This window comes from Ranitomeya imitator, chromosome 2, assembly GCF_032444005.1.
Source record: "Ranitomeya imitator isolate aRanImi1 chromosome 2, aRanImi1.pri, whole genome shotgun sequence".
NCBI classification, from domain to species: domain Eukaryota; kingdom Metazoa; phylum Chordata; class Amphibia; order Anura; family Dendrobatidae; genus Ranitomeya; species Ranitomeya imitator.
Window position 1 is genome coordinate 363,350,222 of NC_091283.1, and position 23,238 is coordinate 363,373,459.

Here is a 23,238-nt window from a genome sequence, read left to right on the forward strand (position 1 = left end):
GCTCCCATATCTCTGTAGTAAGCTCTGTTCTGCTCCCATATCTCTAGTAAGCTCTGTTCTGCTCCCATATGTCTGTAGTAAGCTCCGTTCTGCTCCCATATGTCTGTAGTAAGCTCCGTTCTGCTCCCATATCTCTGTAGTAAGCTCTGTTCTGCTCCCATATCTCTGTAGTAAGCTCTGTTCTGCTCCCATATGTCTGTAGTAAGATCAGTTCTGCTTCCATATCTCTGTAGTAAGCTCTGTTCTGCTCCCATATCTCATAGTAAGCTCTGTTCTGCTCCCATATCTCTGTAGTAACCTCTGTTCTGCTCCCATATGTCTGTAGTAAGCTCAGTTCTGCTCCAATATCTCTGTAGTAAGCTCTGTTCTGCTCCCTTATCTCTGGAATAAACTCTGTTCTGCTCCCATATCTCTGTAGTAAGCTCTGTTCTGCTCCCTTATCTCTGGAGTAAACTCGGTTCTGCTCCCATATCTCTGTAGTAAGCTCTGTTCTGCTCCCATATCTCTGTAGTAACCTCTGTTCTGCTCCCATATCTCTGTAGTAAGCTCCGTTCTGCTCCCATATCTCTGTAGTAAGCTCTGTTCTGCTCACTTATCTCTGTAGTAAGATCAGTTCTGCTCCCATATCTCATAGTAAGCTCCGTTCTGCTCCCATATCTCTGTAGTAAGCTTCGTTCTGCTCCCATATCTCTGTAGTAAGCTCTGTTCTGCTCCCATATGTCTGTAGTAAGCTCGGTTCTGCTCCCATATCTCTGTAGTAAGCTCTGTTCTGCTCCCATATCTCATAGTAAGCTCTGTTCTGCTCCCATATCTCATAGTAAGCTCTGCTCTGCTCCCATATCTCTGTAGTAAGCTCCGTTCTGCTCCCATATCTCTGTAGTAAGCTCTGTTCTGCTCCCTTATCTCTGGAGTAAGATCAGTTCTGCTCCCATATCTCATAGTAAGCTCCGTTCTGCTCCCATATCTCTGTTGTAAGCGCCGTTCTGCTCCCATATCTCTGTTGTAAGCTCTGTTCTGCTCCCATATGTCTGTAGTAAGCTCTGTTCTGCTCCCATATGTCTGTAGTAAGCTCCGTTCTGCTCCCATATCTCTGTAGTAAGCTCCGTTCTGCTCCCATATCTCTGTAGTAAGCTCTGTTCTGCTCCCTTATCTCTGGAGAAAGCTCAGTTCTGCTCCCATATCTATGCAGCAAGCTCAGTTCTGTTTCCATATCTCTGTACCAGCATGTTTTTAAAGCCTGTTATGTCTGCTGCTTTAATGCAATGGCCAGAGGTAAGCAGGAAAAAGGAGGGCCACCGCAACTGAAGGGCCACTGCCTTGTGATTGCCCCCCAGGCTGAAAAGTGCCAGCCAGCCCCTGGATGTGACCGATAGGATACCAAAGCTCTTCAGCTCCAAGGACGTCCACCCATTTCTTCTGATACATGTTGGCACCAATGACACGGCAAGGAAGGACCTACCGACAATCTGCAAGGACTTTGAAGAGTTGGGGAAGAAAGTAAAGGAACTGGATGCACAGGTAGTTTTTTCTTCTATCCTTCCAGTAGACGGGCATGGCACCAGGAGGTGGAACAGGATCCTTGATGCGAACAACTGGCTAAGACGATGGTGCAGACAACAAGGATTCGGATTCCTGGACCACGGTGTGAATTACTTGTACGATGGACTCCTCGCCAGAGACGGACTACACCTCAACAAACCTGGGAAACACACATTCGCCAGAAGACTCGCTACACTCATCAGGAGGGCGTTAAACTAGAAGAAGAGGGGACGGGAAGAAAAACATTAGACTTGAACAAAGAAGACCCAGGAAAACATACTCAGAAGGGAGGTAAGAACATTTCTAAAACAATCCACAGCGAGGAGATTGGAACAAAACAAAATCCTCTAAACTGCATGCTCGCAAACGCCAGAAGCCTGACAAACAAGATGGAAGAACTAGAAGCAGAAATATCTACAGGTAACTTTGACATAGTGGGAATAACTGAGACATGGTTAGATGAAAGCTATGACTGGGCAGTTAACTTACAGGGTTACAGTCTGTTTAGAAAGGATCGTAAAAATCGGAGAGGAGGAGGGGTTTGTCTCTATGTAAAGTCTTGTCTAAAGTCCACTTTAAGGGAGGATATTAGCGAAGGAAATGAGGATGTCGAGTCCATATGGGTCGAAATTCATGGAGGGAAAAATGGTAACAAAATTCTCATTGGGGTCTGTTACAAACCCCCAAATATAACAGAAACCATGGAAAGTCTACTTGTAAATCAGATAGATGAAGCTGCAACCCATAATGAGGTCCTGGTTATGGGGGACTTTAACTACCCGGATATTAACTGGGAAACAGAAACCTGTGAAACCCATAAAGGCAACAGGTTTCTGCTAATAACCAAGAAAAATTATCTTTCACAATTGGTGCAGAATCCAACCAGAGGAGCAGCACTTTTAGACCTAATACTATCTAATAGACCTGACAGAATAACAAATCTGCAGGTGGTTGGGCATCTAGGAAATAGCGACCACAATATTGTACAGTTTCACCTGTCTTTCACTAGGGGGACTTGTCAGGGAGTCACAAAAACACTGAACTTTAGGAAGGCAAAGTTTGACCAGCTTAGAGATGCCCTTAATCTGGTAGACTGGGACAATATCCTCAGAAATAAGAATACAGATAATAAATGGGAAATGTTTAAGAACATCCTAAATAGGCAGTGTAAGCGGTTTATACCTTGTGGGAATAAAAGGACTAGAAATAGGAAAAACCCAATGTGGCTAAACAAAGAAGTAAGACAGGCAATTAACAGTAAAAAGAAAGCATTTGCACTACTAAAGCAGGATGGCACCATTGAAGCTCTAAAAAACTATAGGGAGAAAAATACTTTATCTAAAAATCTAATTAAAGCTGCCAAAAAGGAAACAGAGAAGCACATTGCTAAGGAGAGTAAAACTAATCCCAAACTGTTCTTCAACTATATCAATAGTAAAAGAATAAAAACTGAAAATGTAGGCCCCTTAAAAAATAGTGAGGAAAGAATGGTTATAGATGACGAGGAAAAAGCTAACATATTAAACACCTTCTTCTCCACGGTATTCACGGTGGAAAATGAAATGCTAGGTGAAATCCCAAGAAACAATGAAAACCCTATATTAAGGGTCACAAATCTAACCCAAGAAGAGGTGCGAAACCGGCTAAATAAGATTAAAATAGATAAATCTCCGGGTCCGGATGGCATACACCCACGAGTACTAAGAGAACTAAGTAATGTAATAGATAAACCATTATTTCTTATTTTTAGGGACTCTATAGCGACAGGGTCTGTTCCGCAGGACTGGCGCATAGCAAATGTGGTGCCAATATTCAAAAAGGGCTCTAAAAGTGAACCTGGAAATTATAGGCCAGTAAGTCTAACCTCTATTGTTGGTAAAATATTTGAAGGGTTTCTGAGGGATGTTATTCTGGATTATCTCAATGAGAATAACTGTTTAACTCCATATCAGCATGGGTTTATGAGAAATCGCTCCTGTCAAACCAATCTAATCAGTTTTTATGAAGAGGTAAGCTATAGGCTGGACCACGGTGAGTCATTGGACGTGGTATATCTCGATTTTTCCAAAGCGTTTGATACCGTGCCGCACAAGAGGTTGGTACACAAAATGAGAATGCTTTGTCTGGGGGAAAATGTGTGTAAATGGGTTAGTAACTGGCTTAGTGATAGAAAGCAGAGGGTGGTTATAAATGGTATAGTCTCTAACTGGGTCGCTGTGACCAGTGGGGTACCACAGGGGTCGGTATTGGGACCTGTTCTCTTCAACATATTCATTAATGATCTGGTAGAAGGTTTACACAGTAAAATATCGATATTTGCAGATGATACAAAACTATGTAAAGCAGTTAATACAAGAGAAGATAGTATTCTGCTACAGATGGATCTGGATAAGTTGGAAACTTGGGCTGAAAAGTGGCAGATGAGGTTTAACAATGATAAATGTAAGGTTATACACATGGGAAGAAGGAATCAATATCACCAGGGCCGGCGTCAGCACCCGGCACAGCGGGCAAATGCCAGGGCCCTGGGGAGAGAGGGGGGCCCACTCAGGCTGTCATAGATACAGCTGGGAGAGCAGGAGATAACATGCTCTCTCCGCCCACAAAGTCACTGCTAGCTGCGTTCTCTTAACCCCTATGTGCCAGCTCTGACACAAGCATCTTATCACTCAGTGAGTGCAGCCAGGCAGGCACACATAGGGGTTAAGAGAAGGCAGCCAGTGTGACATTGTTTGTGGGGGGAGAGAGTTCTCTGCTCTGCTCTCCGCCCCTGGCTGGCTGCTGTGCTGCTGAAGTTATGAGGCAGATTCAGGAGAAGCTCCTAGTCCTACCAGTGCCTGAGTGAGTGGCGCTGCTATATACTATGTGGGCTGCGCTGCTATATACTACGTGGGCTGCGCGGCTATATACTACGTGGGCTGCTATATACTACGTGGGCTGTGCTATATACTACATGGGCTGCAAATATGCTACATTGGCTACTATATACTACATGGGCTGCTATATACTACGTGGGCAGTGTTATATACTACATGGCTGTGTTTATATGCGATCATGAATCGGGGTATGTGTTAAAGGGGGGCCCACTGAGACTCTTTCGCCCGGGGCCCTCAAAAACCTGGAGCCGGCCCTGAATATCACCATTACACACTGAATGGGAAACCACTGGGTAAATCTGACAGGGAGAAGGACTTGGGGATCCTAGTTAATGATAAACTTTACTGGAGCAGCCAGTGCCAGGCAGCAGCTGCCAAGGCAAACAGGATCATGGGGTGCATTAAAAGAGGTCTGGATACACATGATGAGAGCATTATACTGCCTCTGTACAAATCCCTAGTTAGACCGCACATGGAGTACTGTGTCCAGTTTTGGGCACCGGTGCTCAGGAAGGATATAATGGAACTAGAGAGAGTACAAAGGAGGGCAACAAAATTAATAAAGGGGATGGGAGAACTACAATACCCAGATAGATTAGCGAAATTAGGATTATTTAGTCTAGAAAAAAGACGACTGAGGGGCGATCTAATAACCATGTATAAGTATATAAGGGGACAATACAAATATCTCGCTGAGGATCTGTTTATACCAAGGAAGGTGACGGGCACAAGGGGGCATTCTTTGCGTCTGGAGGAGAGAAGGTTTTTCCACCAACATAGAAGAGGATTCTTTACTGTTAGGGCAGTGAGAATCTGGAATTGCTTGCCTGAGGAGGTGGTGATGGCGAACTCAGTCGAGGGGTTCAAGAGAGGCCTGGATGTCTTCCTGGAGCAGAACAATATTGTATCATACAATTATTAGGTTCTGTAGAAGGACGTAGATCTGGGGATTTATTATGATGGAATATAGGCTGAACTGGATGGACAAATGTCTTTTTTTGGCCTTACTAACTATGTTACTATGTTACTAATCCTTTAAGGGGCATTGATGCTACACCCTTAGCTAAAAATAAGCCCCAGTTTTGGATACAGGTGACCATGCGCATGGCGCCAGCCCACCAGGGAAGATTGTCGATTTCTGTGTTGCATAATTTGCATGATGCTGTCGTGCTGGGTTTCCCGTGGTTGCAGGTACATAATCCTGTTTTGGATTGGAAGTCCATGTCTGTGACTAGTTGGGGTTGTCAGGGGGTTCATAATGACGTTCCTCTGATGTCAATCGCCCCTACTCCCTCTTCCGAAATTTCGGAGTTTTTGTCTGATTTTCAGGATGTATTCAATGAGCCTAAGTCCAGTTTCCTTCCATCGCATAGGGACTGCGATTGTGCTATTGATTTGATTCCAGGCTGTAAGTTTCCTAAGGGTCGACTTTTCAACCTTTCTGTACCTGAACATACCGCCATGCGGAGTTATATTAAGGAGTCTTTGGAGAAGGGGTATATTCGTCCATCTTCTGCACCGTTGGGAGCGGGGTTCTTTTTTGTTGCTAAAAAAGATGGTTCTTTGAGACCCTGTATTGATTATCGCCTCTTAAATAAGATCACGGTCAAGTTTCAATACCCCTTGCCTTTGCTTTCTGATTTGTTTGCTAGGATTAAGGGAGCTAGTTGGTTTACTAAGATTGACCTTTGGGGGGCTTATAATCTTCGTATAAAGCAGGGTGATGAATGGAAAACTGCGTTTAACACGCCCGAAGGCCATTTTGAATACCTTGTAATGCCATTCGGACTCTCTAATGCTCCATCTGTTTTTCAGTCCTTCATGCATGATATCTTCTGGAGTTATCTTGATAAATTCTTGATCATATATTTGGACGATATTTTGATTTTTTCCGATGATTGGGAGTCTCATGTGCAGCAGGTCAGGATGGTATTTCAGATCCTTCGTGACAATGCCTTGTTTGTGAAAGGATCTAAGTGTCTTTTTGGGGTGCAGAAGGTTTCCTTTTTGGGCTTTATTTTTTTTCTCCCTCATCTATATAGATGGATCCGGTTAAGGTTCAGGCCATTCATGATTGGATTCAGCCCACATCCGTGAAGAGCCTTCAGAAATTTTTGGGTTTCGCTAATTTTTATCGCTGTTTCATTGCTAATTTTTCCAGCGTGGTTAAACCCTTGACTGATTTGACTAAGAAGGGCGCTGATGTGGCGAATTGGCCCTCTGCGGCTGTCTCTGCCTTTCAAGAACTTAAACGTCGTTTTTCTTCTGCTCCAGTGTTGCGCCAGCCGGATGTTTCTCTTCCGTTTCAGGTTGAGGTTGACGCTTCTGAGATTGGGGCAGGGGCTGTTTGTCTCAGAGGGATCCTGTTGGTTCCTTGATGAAACCGTGTGCCTTCTTTTCCCGTAAATTTTCGCCTGCGGAACACAATTATGACGTCGGCAATCGGGAGTTGTTGGCTATGAAGTGGGCATTTGAGGAGTGGCGACATTGGCTTGAGGGAGCTAAGCACCGTATTGTGGTCTTGACCGATCATAAGAATTTGATTTACCTCGAGTCTGCCAAACGGTTGAATCCTAGACAGGCTCGATGGTCCTTGTTTTTTTTCTCGTTTTGATTTTGTGGTCTCGTACCTTCCTGATACTAAGAATGTTAAGACTGATGCCCTCTCTAGGAGTTTTTTGCCTGATTCTTCTGAGGTCTTGGGACCAGTCGGTATTTTGAAGGAAGGGGTGGTCCTTTCTGCCATTTCTCCTGATTTACGATGGGTTCTTCAGAAATTTCAGACTGACAAACCTGACCGTTGTCCTGTGGGGAAACTGTTTGTTCCTGACAGATGGACTAGTAGAGTGATTTCTGAGGTTCATTGTTCTGTGTTGGCTGGTCATCCTGGTATTTTTGGTACCAGAGACTTGGTTGGTAGGTCCTTTTGGTGGCCTTCTTTGTCGCATGATGTGCGGTCTTTTGTGCAGTCCTGTGGGACTTGTGCGCGGGCCAAGCCTTGTTGCTCCCGTGCTAGTGGGTTGCTTTTGCCTTTGCCGGTCCCTGAGAGGCCCTGGACGCATGTTTCTATGGATTTTATTTCCGATTTTCCTGTTTCCCAAAGGATGTCGGTTATCTGGGTTGTTTGTGACCGATTCTCTAAGATGGTTCATTTGGTGCCTTTGCCTAAATTGCCTTCTTCTTCTGATTTGGTTCCGTTGTTTTTTCAGCATGTGGTCCGTTTGCATGGTATTCCGGAGAATATTGTGTCCGACAGAGGTTCCCAGTTTGTTTCTAGGTTTTGGCGGGCCTTTTGTGCCAAGCTGGGCATTGATTTGTCTTTTTCTTCTGCATTTCATCCTCAGACAAATGGCCAGACTGAGCGAACTAATCAGACCTTGGAGACCTATTTGAGATGCTTTGTGTCTGCTGATCAGGATGATTGGGTGGCTTTTTTGCCATTGGCCGAGTTTGCCCTTAAAAATCGGGCTAGTTCGGCTACTTTGGTTTCGCCTTTTTTTTGTAATTTTGGTTTTCATCCTCGTTTTTCTTCTGGGCAGGTTGAGCCTTCTGACCTTCCTGGTGTGGATTCTGTGGTCGACAGGTTGCAGCAGATTTGGGCTCATGTGGTGGACAATTTGGTACTGTCTCAGGAGGAGGCTCAACGTTTTGCTAACCGTCGTCGGTGTGTTGGTTCCCAGCTTTGGGTTGAGGATCTGGTTTTGTTATCTTCCCGTCATGTTCCTATGAAGGTTTCTTCCCCTAAGTTTAAGCCTCGGTTTATTGGTCCTTATAGGATTTCTGAGATTATTAATCCGGTGTCCTTTCGCCTGGCGCTTCCGGCCTCTTTTGCTATTCATAATGTCTTCCATAGATCTTTGTTGCGGAAATATGTGGAGCTCGTTGTTCCCTCTGTTGATGCTCCGGCCCCTGTGTTGGTCGATGGGGAGTTGGAATATGTTGTTGCGAAGATTTTGGATTCTCGTTTTTCGAGGCGGAAGCTTCAGTACCATGTCAAATGGAAGGGTTATGGCCAGGAGGATAATTCTTGGGTTTCTTCCTCTGATGTCCATGCCGCTGGTTTGGTTCATACCTTTCATCGGGCTCCTCCTGATCGGCCTGGGGGCTCTGGTGAGGGTTTGGTGACCCCTCCTCAAGGGGGGGTACTGTTGTTGTGAATTCTGCTTTTGGGCTCCCTCCGGTGGTTGTAGATGGTAATGCAGTTGGGCCTGGACTGCAGGATTGGACAGGTGTATCTGCTAATTGCAAAGCTGACTGGGGTATTTAGCTTTGCAAGACTCATTAGTCCCTGCCAGTTGTCAATGTTCTATTGCCAGTAATGGTTCTCTGCCTGGCCTCTCCTGCCTGCTGCCATTTCAGCTAAAGATAAGTGTCTTATTCTTTTTCTTAGGCTCACTGGCTGTGTGCCTATTTTTTCGCGCTGTTCATAGTTTCTATTTTGTTCCAGCTTCGACTGTCCTGTTGTTTTCTCAGTTTGGTTGGATTCGCTGGAGTTGCAGATATACTCTCCACACCTTTAGTTAGGTGGTGGAGTTTTTGTATTTTTCCGCTGTGGATATTTTGTAGATTTTGTGCTGACCGCTCCGTATCCTGTACTATACTTCCCTATCTAGGTAGTAGTGGCCTCCTTTGCTAAATCTGTTTTCCGCCTGCGTGTGTCTTTTTCTCTCCTACTCACCGTCATTATTTGTGGGGGGCTGCCTATACTTTGGGGGTCTACTCTGAGGCAAGTCAGTTTTCCTATTTTCCATCTTTAGGGATAATTAGTCCTCCGGCTGTGTCAAGGTGTCTAGGTCTGGATAGGTACACCCCATGGCTACATCTAGTGTCTGTGATAAGTTCAGGGTTAGTGGTCTGTATAGTTACCACTACTCCAGCGAAGGTTTTTTCATGTTGTTCCAAGGCCGCCTGATCATAACAGAACTCCACACTGCACATGCTTCAGAGACTGTGCGAACAGAGGCGTGCTGTTATGTATTTGTGGGAGGACACAAATACACGGGCAGGCAGTTGGATGGCAGACATGGAGTTGTCAGGTGTGCAGTGGTCGAAGCTACAAGACCTCTGTCAAGTCCTTCAGTGTTTTGAGGAATGCACACGGCTGGTTAGTGCAGACAACGCCATAATAAGCATGAGCATCCCCCTAATGCATCTGCTGATGCAAAGTTTGATGCCCATAAAGGAGCAGGCGTCTGCAGCCGAGGTCGAGGGAAGCCTTGATGACAGTCAGCCATTGTCTGGTCAGGGAAATCTACTAGACGAGGTGGCGGGCGAAGAGGAGGAGGATGATGGGGATGAATATTTTTTGGATAAGGAAGCTTCTCAAGGGGCAATACAAACTGGTGGCGTTGCAAGGCCAGGTTCAGGGTTTTTGAGGGAGACAAGTGACGTTGATTTGCCCGAAAGTGCTCCTCAACCCAGCACAAGCAGTGAATTGACAACTGGAACATTGGCCCACATGGCAGATTATGCCTTGCGTATCCTAAAAAGGGACCCCCGCATTATAAAAATGATGAACGATTACTGGTTGGCCTGCCTCCTGGATCCACGCTATAAAGGGAAATTGCAAAATATCATGCCACATGAGAACCTTGAACAAATATTGGCAACCAAACAAGCAACTCTTGTAGACCGTTTGATTCAGGCATTCCCAGCACACAGTGCCGATGATGGTTCTCACACGAGCTGCAGGGGCAACAGGGCAGAGGTGTTAGAGGTGCACAAATCAGAAGTGGCGTTGGACAGAGGGGTTTTCTGACCAGGTTGTGGAGTGATTTCGCAATGACCGCAGACAGGACAGGTACTGCAGCATCAATTCAAAGTGACAGGAGACAACATTTGTCCAGTATGGTTACTAACTATTTTTCATCCCCTATCGATGTTCTCCCTCACCCGTCATTCCCATTTGATTACTGGGCATCCAAAATAGACACCTGGCCTGAATCGGCCGAATATGCATTGCAGCTTGCTTGCCCAGCAGCTAGTGTGCTATCAGAAAGAGTATTCAGTGCTGCTGGTTCAATACTGACCGAAAAAAGGAGTCGTCTGGCTACCCAAAATGTTGATGATCTAACCTTCATTAAAATGAACCACTCATGGATTTCTAATTATTTTGCCCCACCTTTCCCGGCTGACACCTAGCTTTTCTGTAAAAAGGTCTTGCTTTTGGACTGGTCTTACTGACTGTTCCAATTTCTCAATTTGCAGCTGCTGTATGTCCAGCATATGACATGTTTACACCTCCCTAAATGGGCTGACTCCCTCCATGGGGCCGTGGTCACCACTTGGCGCAATCACCCGTGAGAGTGTCGTTTGTCTGAAGAGGTGGGTGTGCCCACTTTTGGGCGACGGCACTGGCACTGGGTCCCTCATAGTACAATGAAGTGTCTCTGGCGGTGGTGGTGCGCACCCAACGACAGACACACCGTTGTAACATGAGGGGCCCTGGGCCAGTACCGCCGGCCACAACAGAGTGCCCCCCCCAGCCAGTGGCATAGGAAGGGGGATGCGGGGGGGCGGGCCACCCCGGGTGGCACACTGCGGGGGACGGGTCACCGGGCCGCGGCCGGCGCTGCAGGAGGAGGGAAAAAAAAAAAAGATGTGTGCCCTTTAAATCTTCGGGCGCCCCCCCCCCCCATGCCAGCGCTAATACTCACCTCTCCTGGTTCCTGCGGCTGCGTGGTAGCTGCAGCGTCTTCAGCGCTCTCTGACTCTGCGACGTCTCAGGGCAGAGGGCGCGATGACGTCATCACTGCGCGCTCAGCCTTTCTGTCCTGAGTGTTGCAGAGCCGGAGAGACGTTGAGTGCAGCGGACCTGCGCTGGGAACGGGAGAGGTGAGGATTTTACCTTTTTTTTTTTCTTTGTCTGACTCTGTCTGTCTGGGGGCAATGCTGGAGACCCTGGGGCAGATTTCTGGACAGACTGGGGCAGATTTCTGGACAGACTGGGGCAGATTTCTGGACAGACTGGGGCAGATTTCTGGACAGACTGGGCAATGCTGGACACTGGGGCAGATCGCTGGACACACTGGGGCAATGCTGGACGCACTGGGGCAATGCTGGAGACCCTGGGGCAGAATTCTGGACACACTGGGGCAATGCAGGACACACTGGGGCAATGCTGGACACACTGGGGCAGATTGCTGGACAAACTTAATGATAAACTTACCTGGAGCAGCCAGTGCCAGGCAGCAGCTGCCAAGGCAAACAGGATCATGGGGTGCATTAAAAGAGGTCTGGATACACATGATGAGAGCATTATACTGCCTCTGTACAAATCCCTAGTTAGACCGCACATGGAGTACTGTGTCCAGTTTTGGGCACCGGTGCTCATGAAGGATATAATGGAACTAGAGAGAGTACAAAGGAGGGCAACAAAATTAATAAAGGGGATGGGAGAACTACAATACCCAGATAGATTAGCGAAATTAGGATTATTTAGTCTAGAAAAAAGACGACTGAGGGGCGATCTAATAACCATGTATAAGTATATAAGGGGACAATACAAATATCTCGCTGAGGATCTGTTTATACCAAGGAAGGTGACTGGCACAAGGGGGCATTCTTTGCGTCTGGAGGAGAGAAGGTTTTTCCACCAACATAGAAGAGGATTCTTTACTGTTAGGGCAGTGAGAATCTGGAATTGCTTGCCTGAGGAGGTGGTGATGGCGAACTCAGTCGAGGGGTTCAAGAGAGGCCTGGATGTCTTCCTGGAGCAGAACAATATTGTATCATACAATTATTAGGTTCTGTAGAAGGACGTAGATCTGGGGATTTATTATGATGGAATATAGGCTGAACTGGATGGACAAATGTCTTTTTTCGGCCTTACTAACTATGTTACTATGTTACTATGTTACTATACTGGGGCAGATTGCTGGACACACTGGGGGTAATATGCTGGACACACTGGGGCAGATTGCTGGACAACCTGGGGGTAATATGCTGGACACACTGGGGGTAATTTGCTGGACACACTGGGGCAGATTGCTGGACACACTGGGGGCAGGACTTGAAGCATGGGCAGAATGTAGATATGGGGCATGATTGGAGACACAGGGCAGAATGAAAGACATGGGGCAGGATTGCATCATGGGGCAGGATGGATACGATGGAGACTGATGGGGCAGGATGGGGAGATCATATGGTGTAGAATGGATACTCATGAGGGCAGGATCGGAGAACATATGGCTGGAGCCAGGAATGAGATAAACGGGGCCAGGGTGGGGAATAGTATTACCATAGGGGCTAATTAAGGGATGTTATTACTGCAGTGATATATTTAATTTATTTTTTGAGTATACTGTTTTAAATGGGGGGGCGGTCCTGTTACTGTGCAGAGTGACACTATATCGCCTTTTTTTCTTCATGTGGTGTAATGTAGAAGTTGTTAAAAATTAAGTAATGTGTTCTGCAAGCGGAGCTCGAGATAACTGTGTTATTTCCTGCAGAAACGAGTGCTGGCTGGGAGAAATGATGGCGGTCTGTGCTGGATGAAAGATGAATGAAGGACTTCATCTAGAGACGTCACTGGTGAGTCAGTGTTACCTATACACTGACACTATACACTATATACTATATACAGCGGTCCTGTGTACAATGTCACCAGTGATCACTGTATTACCTATACATTATATACAGAGCTCCTGTGTATAATACCACCAGTGATCTTTGTATTACCTCTACACAGACACTGCATACTAAGTACAGATCTCCTGTGAATACTGGCACTTATGGTGATAGCAGTGTGCTTTTTTTTATTACTGATCAGTATTGTAGTATTCAGTCACTATGTGGTGGTAATATGTGGTCTGGAAATGGTGTTGTGGTATTTGTCCCTTGTATGTGCTATTTGGTCACCAAGTGGTGGTAATATGGGATCTGGTCATGGTGAGGCGGTATTTGTCCCTTGTATATAGTATTATTCGGTCACTATGTGGTCTGGTCATGGTGTGGTGGTGTTTCTTCCTGTATGTGATATTATTGGTCTTGGTATAGTGGATTCTGTTGTGTATGGCGGTCATTTGTTCTCTCTGATATTAATTAAAAGTCACAGGTTTGGCATGTGGGGGTGACACCATTAGGCCCAGTTTAAGTTCTACAAAACAGGAAAGCTATTTTTGGTAAACTTTGTGTGTATTGAGCGGAGGGTGGCGGGGGGGGGGGGGGCGCCAAACTCGGGAGCAGCCCCGGGCAGCAAAAGCTCTAGCTACGCCTCTGCCCCCAGCTCAAACAGTACTCTACCACTTGCAAAATTATCTCTCACTGCTCCACTGTTATGAAAGGCAATTCAGAATCACAATGGACATGGAGGTCAGAGCACATACAGTGAACTGACAAAAACCCAAAATAATAGAACGAGCTCTGAGACGTGGGAACTCTGCAGACCGCAATCCCTAAGCCTATCAAACCACACTAAAGGTAGCCGTGGAGCGCTCCTGACCAGAACCTAGGCGCCTCGTCACAGCCTGAGAAACTAGCTAATCCTGAAGATAGAAAAATAAGCCTACCTTGCCTCAGAGAAATTCCCCAAAGGAAAAGGCAGCCCCCCACATATAATGACTGTGAGTAAGAAGAAAACACAAACATAGAGATGAAACAGATTTAGCAAAGTGAGGCCCGAGTAGCTGAACAGAACGAGGATAGGGAAGATAACTTTGCGGTCAACACAAAAACCTATAAAAAACCACGCAGAGGGGACAAAAAGACTCTCCGCACCGACTAACGGTACGGAGGTGGTCCCTCTGCGTCTCAGAGCTTCCAGCAGGCGAGAAAAACCAATAAAGCAAGCTGGACAGAAAAATAGCAACAAAATAACATAAGCAAAACTTAGCTTTGCAGAACAGCAGGCCACAGGAATGATCCAGGGAAAAAACAAGTCCCACACTGAAACATTGACAGGAAGCATAGATCAAAGCATCAGGTGGAGTTAAGTAGAGAAGAAGCTAACGAGCTCACCAGATCACCTGAGGGAGGAAACTCAGAAGCTGCAGTACCACTTTCCTCCACAAACGGAAGATCCCAGAGAGAATCAGCCGAAGTACCACTTGTGACCACAGGAGTGAACTCTGCCACAGAATTCACAACACTCCACCACTGTTTAGTCTATGCGGTGAAATCCTTCAATGCCTGGCACTGACAATACCAATTTGTTGACATGTATGATGCTAGTTAAAATATTCAGCCGCCCTGTCCTCTATTTACACCAGTAAATACTTGGCGCCAAATAACAATGTCTGAAAGTCGGCAGAGGAGCCCACCCCTGTACCTAAGTATGCCACCTGTTTTTTTTTTTTGTTTGTTTTTTTGCGAGACATTAACATCTATTTTATTATTTTGGAGTACTAACTGTGTCAGACACTCCTTCCAATTGTCCTCCGCTGACCACACCAATGCTGCCTGTGCACCCCTGCAACATAATTAAACCTGCATTGAGCCTAATTTTTTTTATTTTAGGCCTACTAAGTCTGTCTGCGGTCACTCCTTCCAATTGTCCTCCGCTGACCACAGCAATGCTGCCCATGTACCCCTGTAACCTTTTTTAAACCTGCATCGAGCCAACTTTGTGGTGTAAGGCCTACTACCAGTGTCTGTCTGCGCCACTCAATACAGTTGTCCTCCTCTTAAAAATGCTGAGCTGCAATTGCCAGGTTTTCAGCCTATCGGAATTTGAAAACTGCATTGGGGCCACAAGTTTGGTTGGGTTCTACAAACGGTGTCTGCAGCTCCAAGGTGTTCTCCAGGTTGCCTTTCCTGAGCTTCTATCTTCAGGCTCTCGTTAAATAGTTTTTAATCTAACAAATGCATTGGGGCTACAAGTTTCGTTGGGTTCTACAAATGGTGACTGCCGCTCCAAGGTGTTCTCCAGGTTGCCTTTCCTGAGCTTCTATCTTCAGGCTCTCGTTAAATAGTTTTTAATCTAACAAATGCATTGGGTCTACTGGTTTGGTTGGGGCCTACTAACAGTGTCTGCCGCTCCAAGGTGTTCTCCAGGTTGCCTTTCCTGAGCTTCTATCTTCAGGCTCTCGTTAAATAGTTTTTAATCTAACAACTGCATTGGCAGGGTCGGCTCCAGGTTTCTGAGGGCCCCAGGCAAAAGAGTCTCAGTGGGCCCCCCCTTTAACACATACCATGATTCATGATCACATATAACAGAGCCATGTAGTATATAACACAGCCATGTAGTATATAACAGCCACGTAGCATATAACAGAGCCACATAGTATATAGCACAGCCCACGTAGCATATAACAGCCCATATAGTATATAGCACAGCCATATATAACCCAGCCCACGTAGTATATAACACGGCCCACGTAGTAAATAGAACAGCCTTGTAGTATATAGCACAGCCCACATAGCATATAGCAGCCCATATAGTATATAGCACAGCCCATGTAGTATATAACACGGCCCACGTAGTATATAGCACAGACATGTAGTATACAGCACAGTAGTATACAGCACAGCCCCCCTCCCCCAAGAATGGCCCCATAGTCCAGTACTCACTCTTATAGTTACAAAAAACAAACAAACCACTCCTCACCTCTCAACGTGTCCGCGCTGCTCCCTGCTCCGGTCTCGGCGGCTGCCGCTGCACTGCCTGACACAAAGCGAGTGTGTGATGATGTCATCGCGCACTCGCAGCAGTGTCAGAGGCAGAGTGGGGAATGATGGGAGAGGGAGCATCAGGTGACGCTCTCTCCTCCATCATTTGCTTTGAACTTTACCGGAAGACGCCAGTATAGTTCAAAGCAGCGGTGGGGGAGTTGGCACTGGCGACAGGCGGACCCCCCTGCCTCACAGAGGCCCCATAGCGGCTGCGTGATGTGCCGCTAGCTGAGGGCCCCTGGGGAGCAATGGCCCTAGGCAGCTGCCTGCCCCTAACGTCAGCCCTGAATGGGCCCCCCTGTCTCGCCAGGGCCCCGGCACTTGCCCGGGTATGCCAGGTGCTGACGCCGGCCCTGTGCATTGGGGCTACTAGTTTGGTAGGGGCCTACTAACAGTGTCTGCCGCTCCAAGGTGTTCTCCAGGTTGTCTTTCCTGAGCTTCTATCTTCAGGCTCTCGTTAAATAGTTTTTAATCTAACAACTGCATTGGGGCTACTAGTTTGGTTGGCCCTACTAACGGTGTCTGCCGCTCCTTGCTGTTCTCCACTGAACAAAGCAGTGCCGCCTGTTTACTACTGTTACCAATTTTGAACTGCATTTCGCCGACTTACTGATTTGGGCCTACTCACTGTGTCAGCCTCATTACAGTTGTCCTCCACTGAACAAAGCAATGCCGCCTGGCTAGTCCTGTTACCAATTTTGAAATGCATTTAGCCCACTTTATTATTTGGGCCTATATCAGTGTTTCCTACTCATCCTGCAAATTGCACAGCCAGTGCTAGATGAGTCTGCTGGTACTTTGACCCAGACTGCTACATTCCCCTTGCATGCTACACAGCCAGAATGTGACCCTGCTGATAGTCAGGTTCCCCTTCCCGCATACTATACCACATTACATGGGGACAAAGAGGAAGGTGCAGATGAAAGTGCAGGTTCCTTCATCAGGTGGGGGGGGAATACTCATTGGCGACGTCACTGGCACAGGGCCCATCATAGTACGCAAAAGTGTCGCTGCTGGTGGGAGGCGCCCCCGCCGTGCAAACACACCGCCGTACTTTGAGGGGCCCTGTGCCAGTGCCATTGCGAATGAGTGGGCCCCCCCTGCTTGCTCAGGATCACAGCACTTGCAAAGTTGAAATACTTACCTCTCCCTGCTCCACTGCCGTGACGTGGTCCACGTTTCCTGGGCCCACTAAATACTTGAACCAGCCCTACCCCCCACAACTTTAGCCAAATGACCCCCAATTTCCAATGCCTAACTATTATTATAAGGTAAATTTAAGATTGACAAGCTTCAGTAACAAGAATGGATGTTATTGCCATTAAAATAGGCACTGTAGGTGTTTTCCTTGCCTCCACTCACTGCTGACTATGCTTCCCCATTGACTTGCATTGGGTTTCGTGTTTCGGTCGATCCCCGACTTTTCGTGATAATCGGCCGATTTCACTCGACTCGACTTTTGAGATAGTCGGGTTTCGTAAAACCCGACTCGACCCTAAAAAAGTAAAAATCGCTCCACCCTAGTGCTGACCATTTAGAAAATCTTGTTAAGAAAGTATATTCCACATGGTGAACCCCTAAGAGAAATCAGAGGGTAATGACGCTCTTGCATTACTAGAATCCTGGCATCTTACTGAATAAATCTACCTTCTCCTCTTCTTTGCTTCTGAATCTGCTCATAGGGTCTCTACAAGAACAAGTCCAGTCTTTCTGACCAAACTTCACTTTATGACCATTTGTTTCTTTTACCACGTCTACTATTTCTACAGATTTCCTATGCTTAATATATTTGATTGTGAGATGTTTCACTGCCTTCTCTAGGAGTCTACAATTCCCTGGTGGTCTTAAATTTAGATATTAGACATAAGGCAGAGGCAATGGTGTCTTTTATTAAAGAGACGTTAGGAATGGACCATGTTAATAAGTTGTCTTTAAATGTGCAATATGTTTTCAAGAAACTAATTTTTTATTCCATTCCTTATAACAATAGAGATGACCTTCAATCAGTTCTGTTAACCATTTTGATGCTGCTGTCAATTTTTGACAGTTGTATTTACATGGAAAGCTACCTGGTGAACTCCTGCAACCTACAAGAGAAAAAATTAGCAAAAACCCTGCTGTATCTAAGTAAATAAAAAGCAAAAAGTGCATTTAAATAACAGAGTTTTTAGTAATACTGTTTATGATCAAAAATAGCATAAAGGCCATCCCACCACGACAAGGTAACTCTGATCGGGACGGTCCTACACTGTCTAATATTAAAACCTTACCCTGTGTCAATGTTGACCTCAGTGTGTGCTTATAAGCTGCATGTGTACCAACTCAAGTGAAGCTCAATTTTTGTGTCTATACAGTGGATGTTGCAGAGTAAATTCATCCTGCTACAGCAATGCTAAACATGTGGATGCTAAGTGTGGACACTGCGAGGATCAAAAGGGGGAATTGCTGTATTGGTTTATGGAAGCCATATTGCTTTTCAAAAGTCACTATGGTAGTAATGTGGAAACCTATTTTTCCATAATGGCCCTAAGTGGGATGCTTGCTTTTTGCTGGATGAGTATAAATTTTAATTAGTATTAGTATTTTTGGCTACATCATGTTTGTTTTATGGCTTCTAATTCCAATATTTATGAGGCAGAATGAACAAAGACAGTGGAACATCATGGTCTACTGGCTAATGGATTAAGGTATACTGTTTGTGAACGTATTGTCTTTCTGAATAATTTGAATTGAGATTTGCTATCAACATTTCATGTACAAATGTTATAAAATTATAATTAACAATATTTTATTCAAAAATGTTTTTCTTTCATTCTTGACAGAGGACTATAGAAGGAGATCAGAGGGACATCTGACATCTTCATTTTTTATATTGGATGACTTTTATAGCACACAAGATGAAATCCAAGAGAGCGAAAATTTTCCAGATAGACCTTCATCTTTTCACAATGAGTATCTATCATCTGTTCCTTTTAAGCAGGATTCATCACAGAAATATTTTAACTACAAAGCAAATCTTGATAAACAGATGAGAATTCACACACTGGAAAAGCCATATTCATGTTTAGAATATCAGAAACATTTTGCATCTGAATCACATCTTACTGTACACCAGAAAATTTGCACAGGGGAAAAGCCATATTCCTGCTCGGAACATGGGAAATATTTTAACCAGAAATCAACTCTTGCTAGACATGACAGCACTCACACAAAAAAGAAGCTATATTCATGCTCATAATGTGGGAAAGATTTTAAGTATAAATCACATCTTGTTGCACACGAAAGAATTCATACAGGAGAGAAGCTGTATTCCTGCTTACAATGTGGGACATATTTTAACCAAAAATCCAATCTTATTATACACCAGAGGATTCACACAGGAGAGAAGCCATATTTGTGCTCAGAATGTGGGAAACTTTTTAAGAAGAAATCAAATCTTGTTATACACCAGAGAATTCACACAGGGGAGAAGCCATATTCTTGCTCAGAATGTGGGAAATATTTTAACCAGAAATCAAATCTTGTTATACACCAGAGAATTCACACAGGGGAAAAGCCATATTCCTGTTCAGACTGTGTGAAATATTTTAAGCTTAAATCACATCTTGTTACACACAAGAGAATTCACACAGGGGAGGTGCCATATTCATGCACAGCATGTGGGAAACATTTTAAGCAGAAAACACATCTTGTTGTACACCAGAGAATTCACACAGGAAAGAAGCCATACTCATGCTCAGAATGTGGGAATTATTTTGGCTCAAAATTAAGTCTCGTAAGACATGAGAAAATTCACATAGTTGAGAATGTTCCATGATGACTGTACCACAATACAGCATATTCATATCATTTGATAGGTGTTGCTAACTTAATACTACACCTAGGGTCCCTTTTGTTGGCCAAATTTGACAATTATTTTTGGTGTCAAATCCTATGCGTAACGAATATTTGCATTTGACAAATTATACTAGATGATTGTGATTAATTCATTGATCCAACTACTTTCTCCCAGTTACCTTTTCCTGTTCCCTCATTATGACGTTAAATAGCCAGGATAATATTATCTTTCTACTACAATTACTCAGTTGTTGTTTTTTTTTTTTAAATATATCCCTTTTTCCATAAAGTGGTTTTCCCATGAACAAAGTGCATTTGAATCAATAGATCTTGGAATAAACATAAGTTCCACAATTGCATGTGTTAAAAAATATTCCCCTGCTGAGATAATCGTATAAATGTGCCCCTGCTGTGTACTGTGTAATGGCTGTGTCTGCCCATACAGGAACATGGTCTGATCATACCACATCTTCTGGGCAGGGGAGGAAGTGAGAGAGGATACAGATAGAACAGGGTGGGATCACAGCTGATTCTTCCTGTGAGGTAAAATATGCTTTTAACAGAAATGTTTGACCTAACAAAATCAGCGTTAATCCCATGCTGTCCAGTCTGTATATTTTCTTTTGCTTGCCTTGCCCAGGAGCTGTGATCTGTTGAGATTTTTCTGCATGGTCAAAAACAGCCATTACACAGTACACAGCAAGGTCACATTTATACGATTAGCTCAGCACAGGAATATTTTTAAAATATCCAATTGTGGAACTTTGAGTAAAAATAAAGTTCTCTTGATTAAAATATACTTTGTACAGGGGAAAGCAACTGAAAAGCCTGCAACAGCAATTATAGCTATGAAAAACACAAAGGAATTTGGAATTGGTAATCCCCCCTCTTTGGGAGATAATGTAGCCCCAGTGTAAGCTGTATGCTACTCCAAATATGGTTTTGGAATAAATTTTGTAATTTTCATGTTTTTTTTTAAAATACTTATTTGGTATCCACATTGGGCTATTTGAAAGCACAAACAAAAAGGTGGGAAGATTTATTTATTTATTTATTTTTTTAAACTGGGAATTTTTATTAGAAATTTAATGAGAAATTACAATAAAATACCTTCCATACCTTTCCTTTGTCCCTACCTGGAATCCTAGGATACAATGATCTAGAAAGAGACCGCCTGTACAGAAGTTTTAGGGCTACAGCAACATTGCATATTTTATACAGAGGTATAGTGCTATCTCCATAGTTCTTTATACAAGAACATATAGATCAGACAATGTCCTAATATTTAGGCAGTTTATATTATTCTGAATCGTTCTTTATATGAACAAGATCAGTGAGTCTCATTATACCGCGTAGAGAAGCTCCAGAGTCAAAGACCCCGTCTCGTTCTTACACACTGGAGGCCCGCAGTATCCAGCCATGGGGCACAGATTCTCTCATTTTTGGCTCTAGCATTTCTTGTAGAATACATCACTCTCTCATACAGTCCTGTAACAGTAATGACATTGTTAATCACATTTTGTATGAGGGTTCATCTGAATCCAACTAAATTATCAATTTATGTGCGTGAAACAATAAACATCCTACCGCAGTTTTACGATGTGTGTAGTGTCAGTTCTTTTATATACCCTAACAAACAAAGCTTGGTGTCTCCAACCAAACCTTCTGATCATGGTTTATTTACAATTGTAGGTTGAGCCACTCATAACTGTCAACTGCTTTGAGCGGCATCCAATGAGAATATTGTCCCTCCTCTGTAATTATCTGATGGAATATGAAGGCTTAAGAGATGCCTAATATTTATGGAGGTGGAATTCTCAGGCATAAATATGGTTTTCTACTAATGTATGATTGAACATAGAAAACGTACTGGCCAATAGATAGTGGATAATACTAATATCTAGACATAAGCTGTCTAAAGAGAGACAAGCCAGTATGAACCTGCAAAGAAGGCATCTTTCCCAGACTTTGGCAAGACAACAATGGCGTACTGCATTGATGGTAGCAAACATCCCTTAACCAGAGATTTATTACTTCCATTAGCTTGGGTGACAAAATATCTTTTAATTCTTTGACATCTTTTCCTTGGAAGGCCATCCGCCCTAGAAGGCCTTTCAGTGACCATAGATCCTATAGTTAAAATGTTTCCAAGCTTAGAGCCGCATTAGGAAAGTCTCTTGATTCCGTAGATGGTGTTGCCAGATTGGCCTGATGGAGAAATGACATGATCTCATTCACGGTTTGCAATGCTATAGAAGTATATTTTCAGTATGGAAGACGAGTCATGAATTAGTTGACCTAATGTGTGCAGCTCCTTGTTGGAGATTAAACATTTTGAAGATGGGGAAATGTAAATAAAGAAGAATTACTTCCTATCGGCCATGACCATCCAGTGTTCGTTTAGTTTGTGCTCTGTTTAAGCTGTCCTAGGTCCTAGGTAAGCAGAGGTGTCAAACTGCATTCCTCGAGGGCCGCAAACAGGTCATGTTTTCAGGATTTCCTTGTATTGCACAGGTGATAATTTAATCACCTGCACAGAATGATTTCAGCACCTTGTGCAATACAAGGAAATCCTGAAAACATGACCTGTTTGCCGCCCTCGAGGAATGCAATTTGACACCTCTGCTCTAAAGGGTCTTATACAAATCTGTCTAAGGCTGTGTGCACATGTTCAGAATTTTTCACGTTTTTTCCGTGTTTTTTTTACTATAAAAATGCGATAAAACCGTGTAAAAAAAAAACCACATACATTAAGCATCCTATTATTAGAATGCAATCTCCAATTTTTGTGCACATGTTTTTTTCTGCGGCGAAATCACATTCCGGAAAAAACGCAGCATGTTCATTCTTTGTGCGGAATCGCGGGGATTCCGCACACATAGGAATGCACTGATCCACTTACTTTCCACATGGGGCTATGCCCACATTGCGGAAGTAAGCGGATCATGTGCGGTTGGTACCCAGGGTGGAGGAGAGGAGACTCTCCTCCAGGCCCTGGGAACCATACAGTAGAATTGTTAAAAAAAAAAAAAATTAAAATAAAAATTTGTGATTTTCTCACCTTGCGGCGTCCCCGGCAGTCTTCCCTTTCCTTGCGATGGACCCATTCCCAATAATGCCTTGCGGCAAAGATATGTGATGACAAAGCGGTCTCGCGAGCATTGGGAACGCTGCGGGGGACGCCGGAAGGTGAGAATATCATGATTTTTTATTTTTAACATTATATCTTTTTACTATTAATGCTGCATAGGCATTATCAATAGTAAAAAGTTGGTCACACTTGTCAAGCACTATGTTTGACAAGTGTGACCAACCTGTCAATCAGTTTTCCAAGCGATGCTTGGAAAACACTAGCATTCTGCAAGCTAATTACGCT

At 44.3% G+C, this 23,238-nt stretch overlaps 1 protein-coding gene across 1 annotated transcript in view; it reads left to right on the top strand.

Annotated features, from left to right (window-relative positions):
• The window catches only part of LOC138666578 (zinc finger protein 208-like), a 301,114-nt gene that overhangs the window by 15,056 nt on the left and 262,820 nt on the right, over positions 1–23,238 (top strand). The window contains exons 2-3 of the mRNA XM_069754781.1: positions 19,006–19,212; positions 19,282–19,751. Of these exons, the coding sequence (XP_069610882.1) occupies positions 19,006–19,212; positions 19,282–19,751 (677 nt within the window). The remainder of the gene's footprint in view (positions 1–19,005; positions 19,213–19,281; positions 19,752–23,238) is intronic.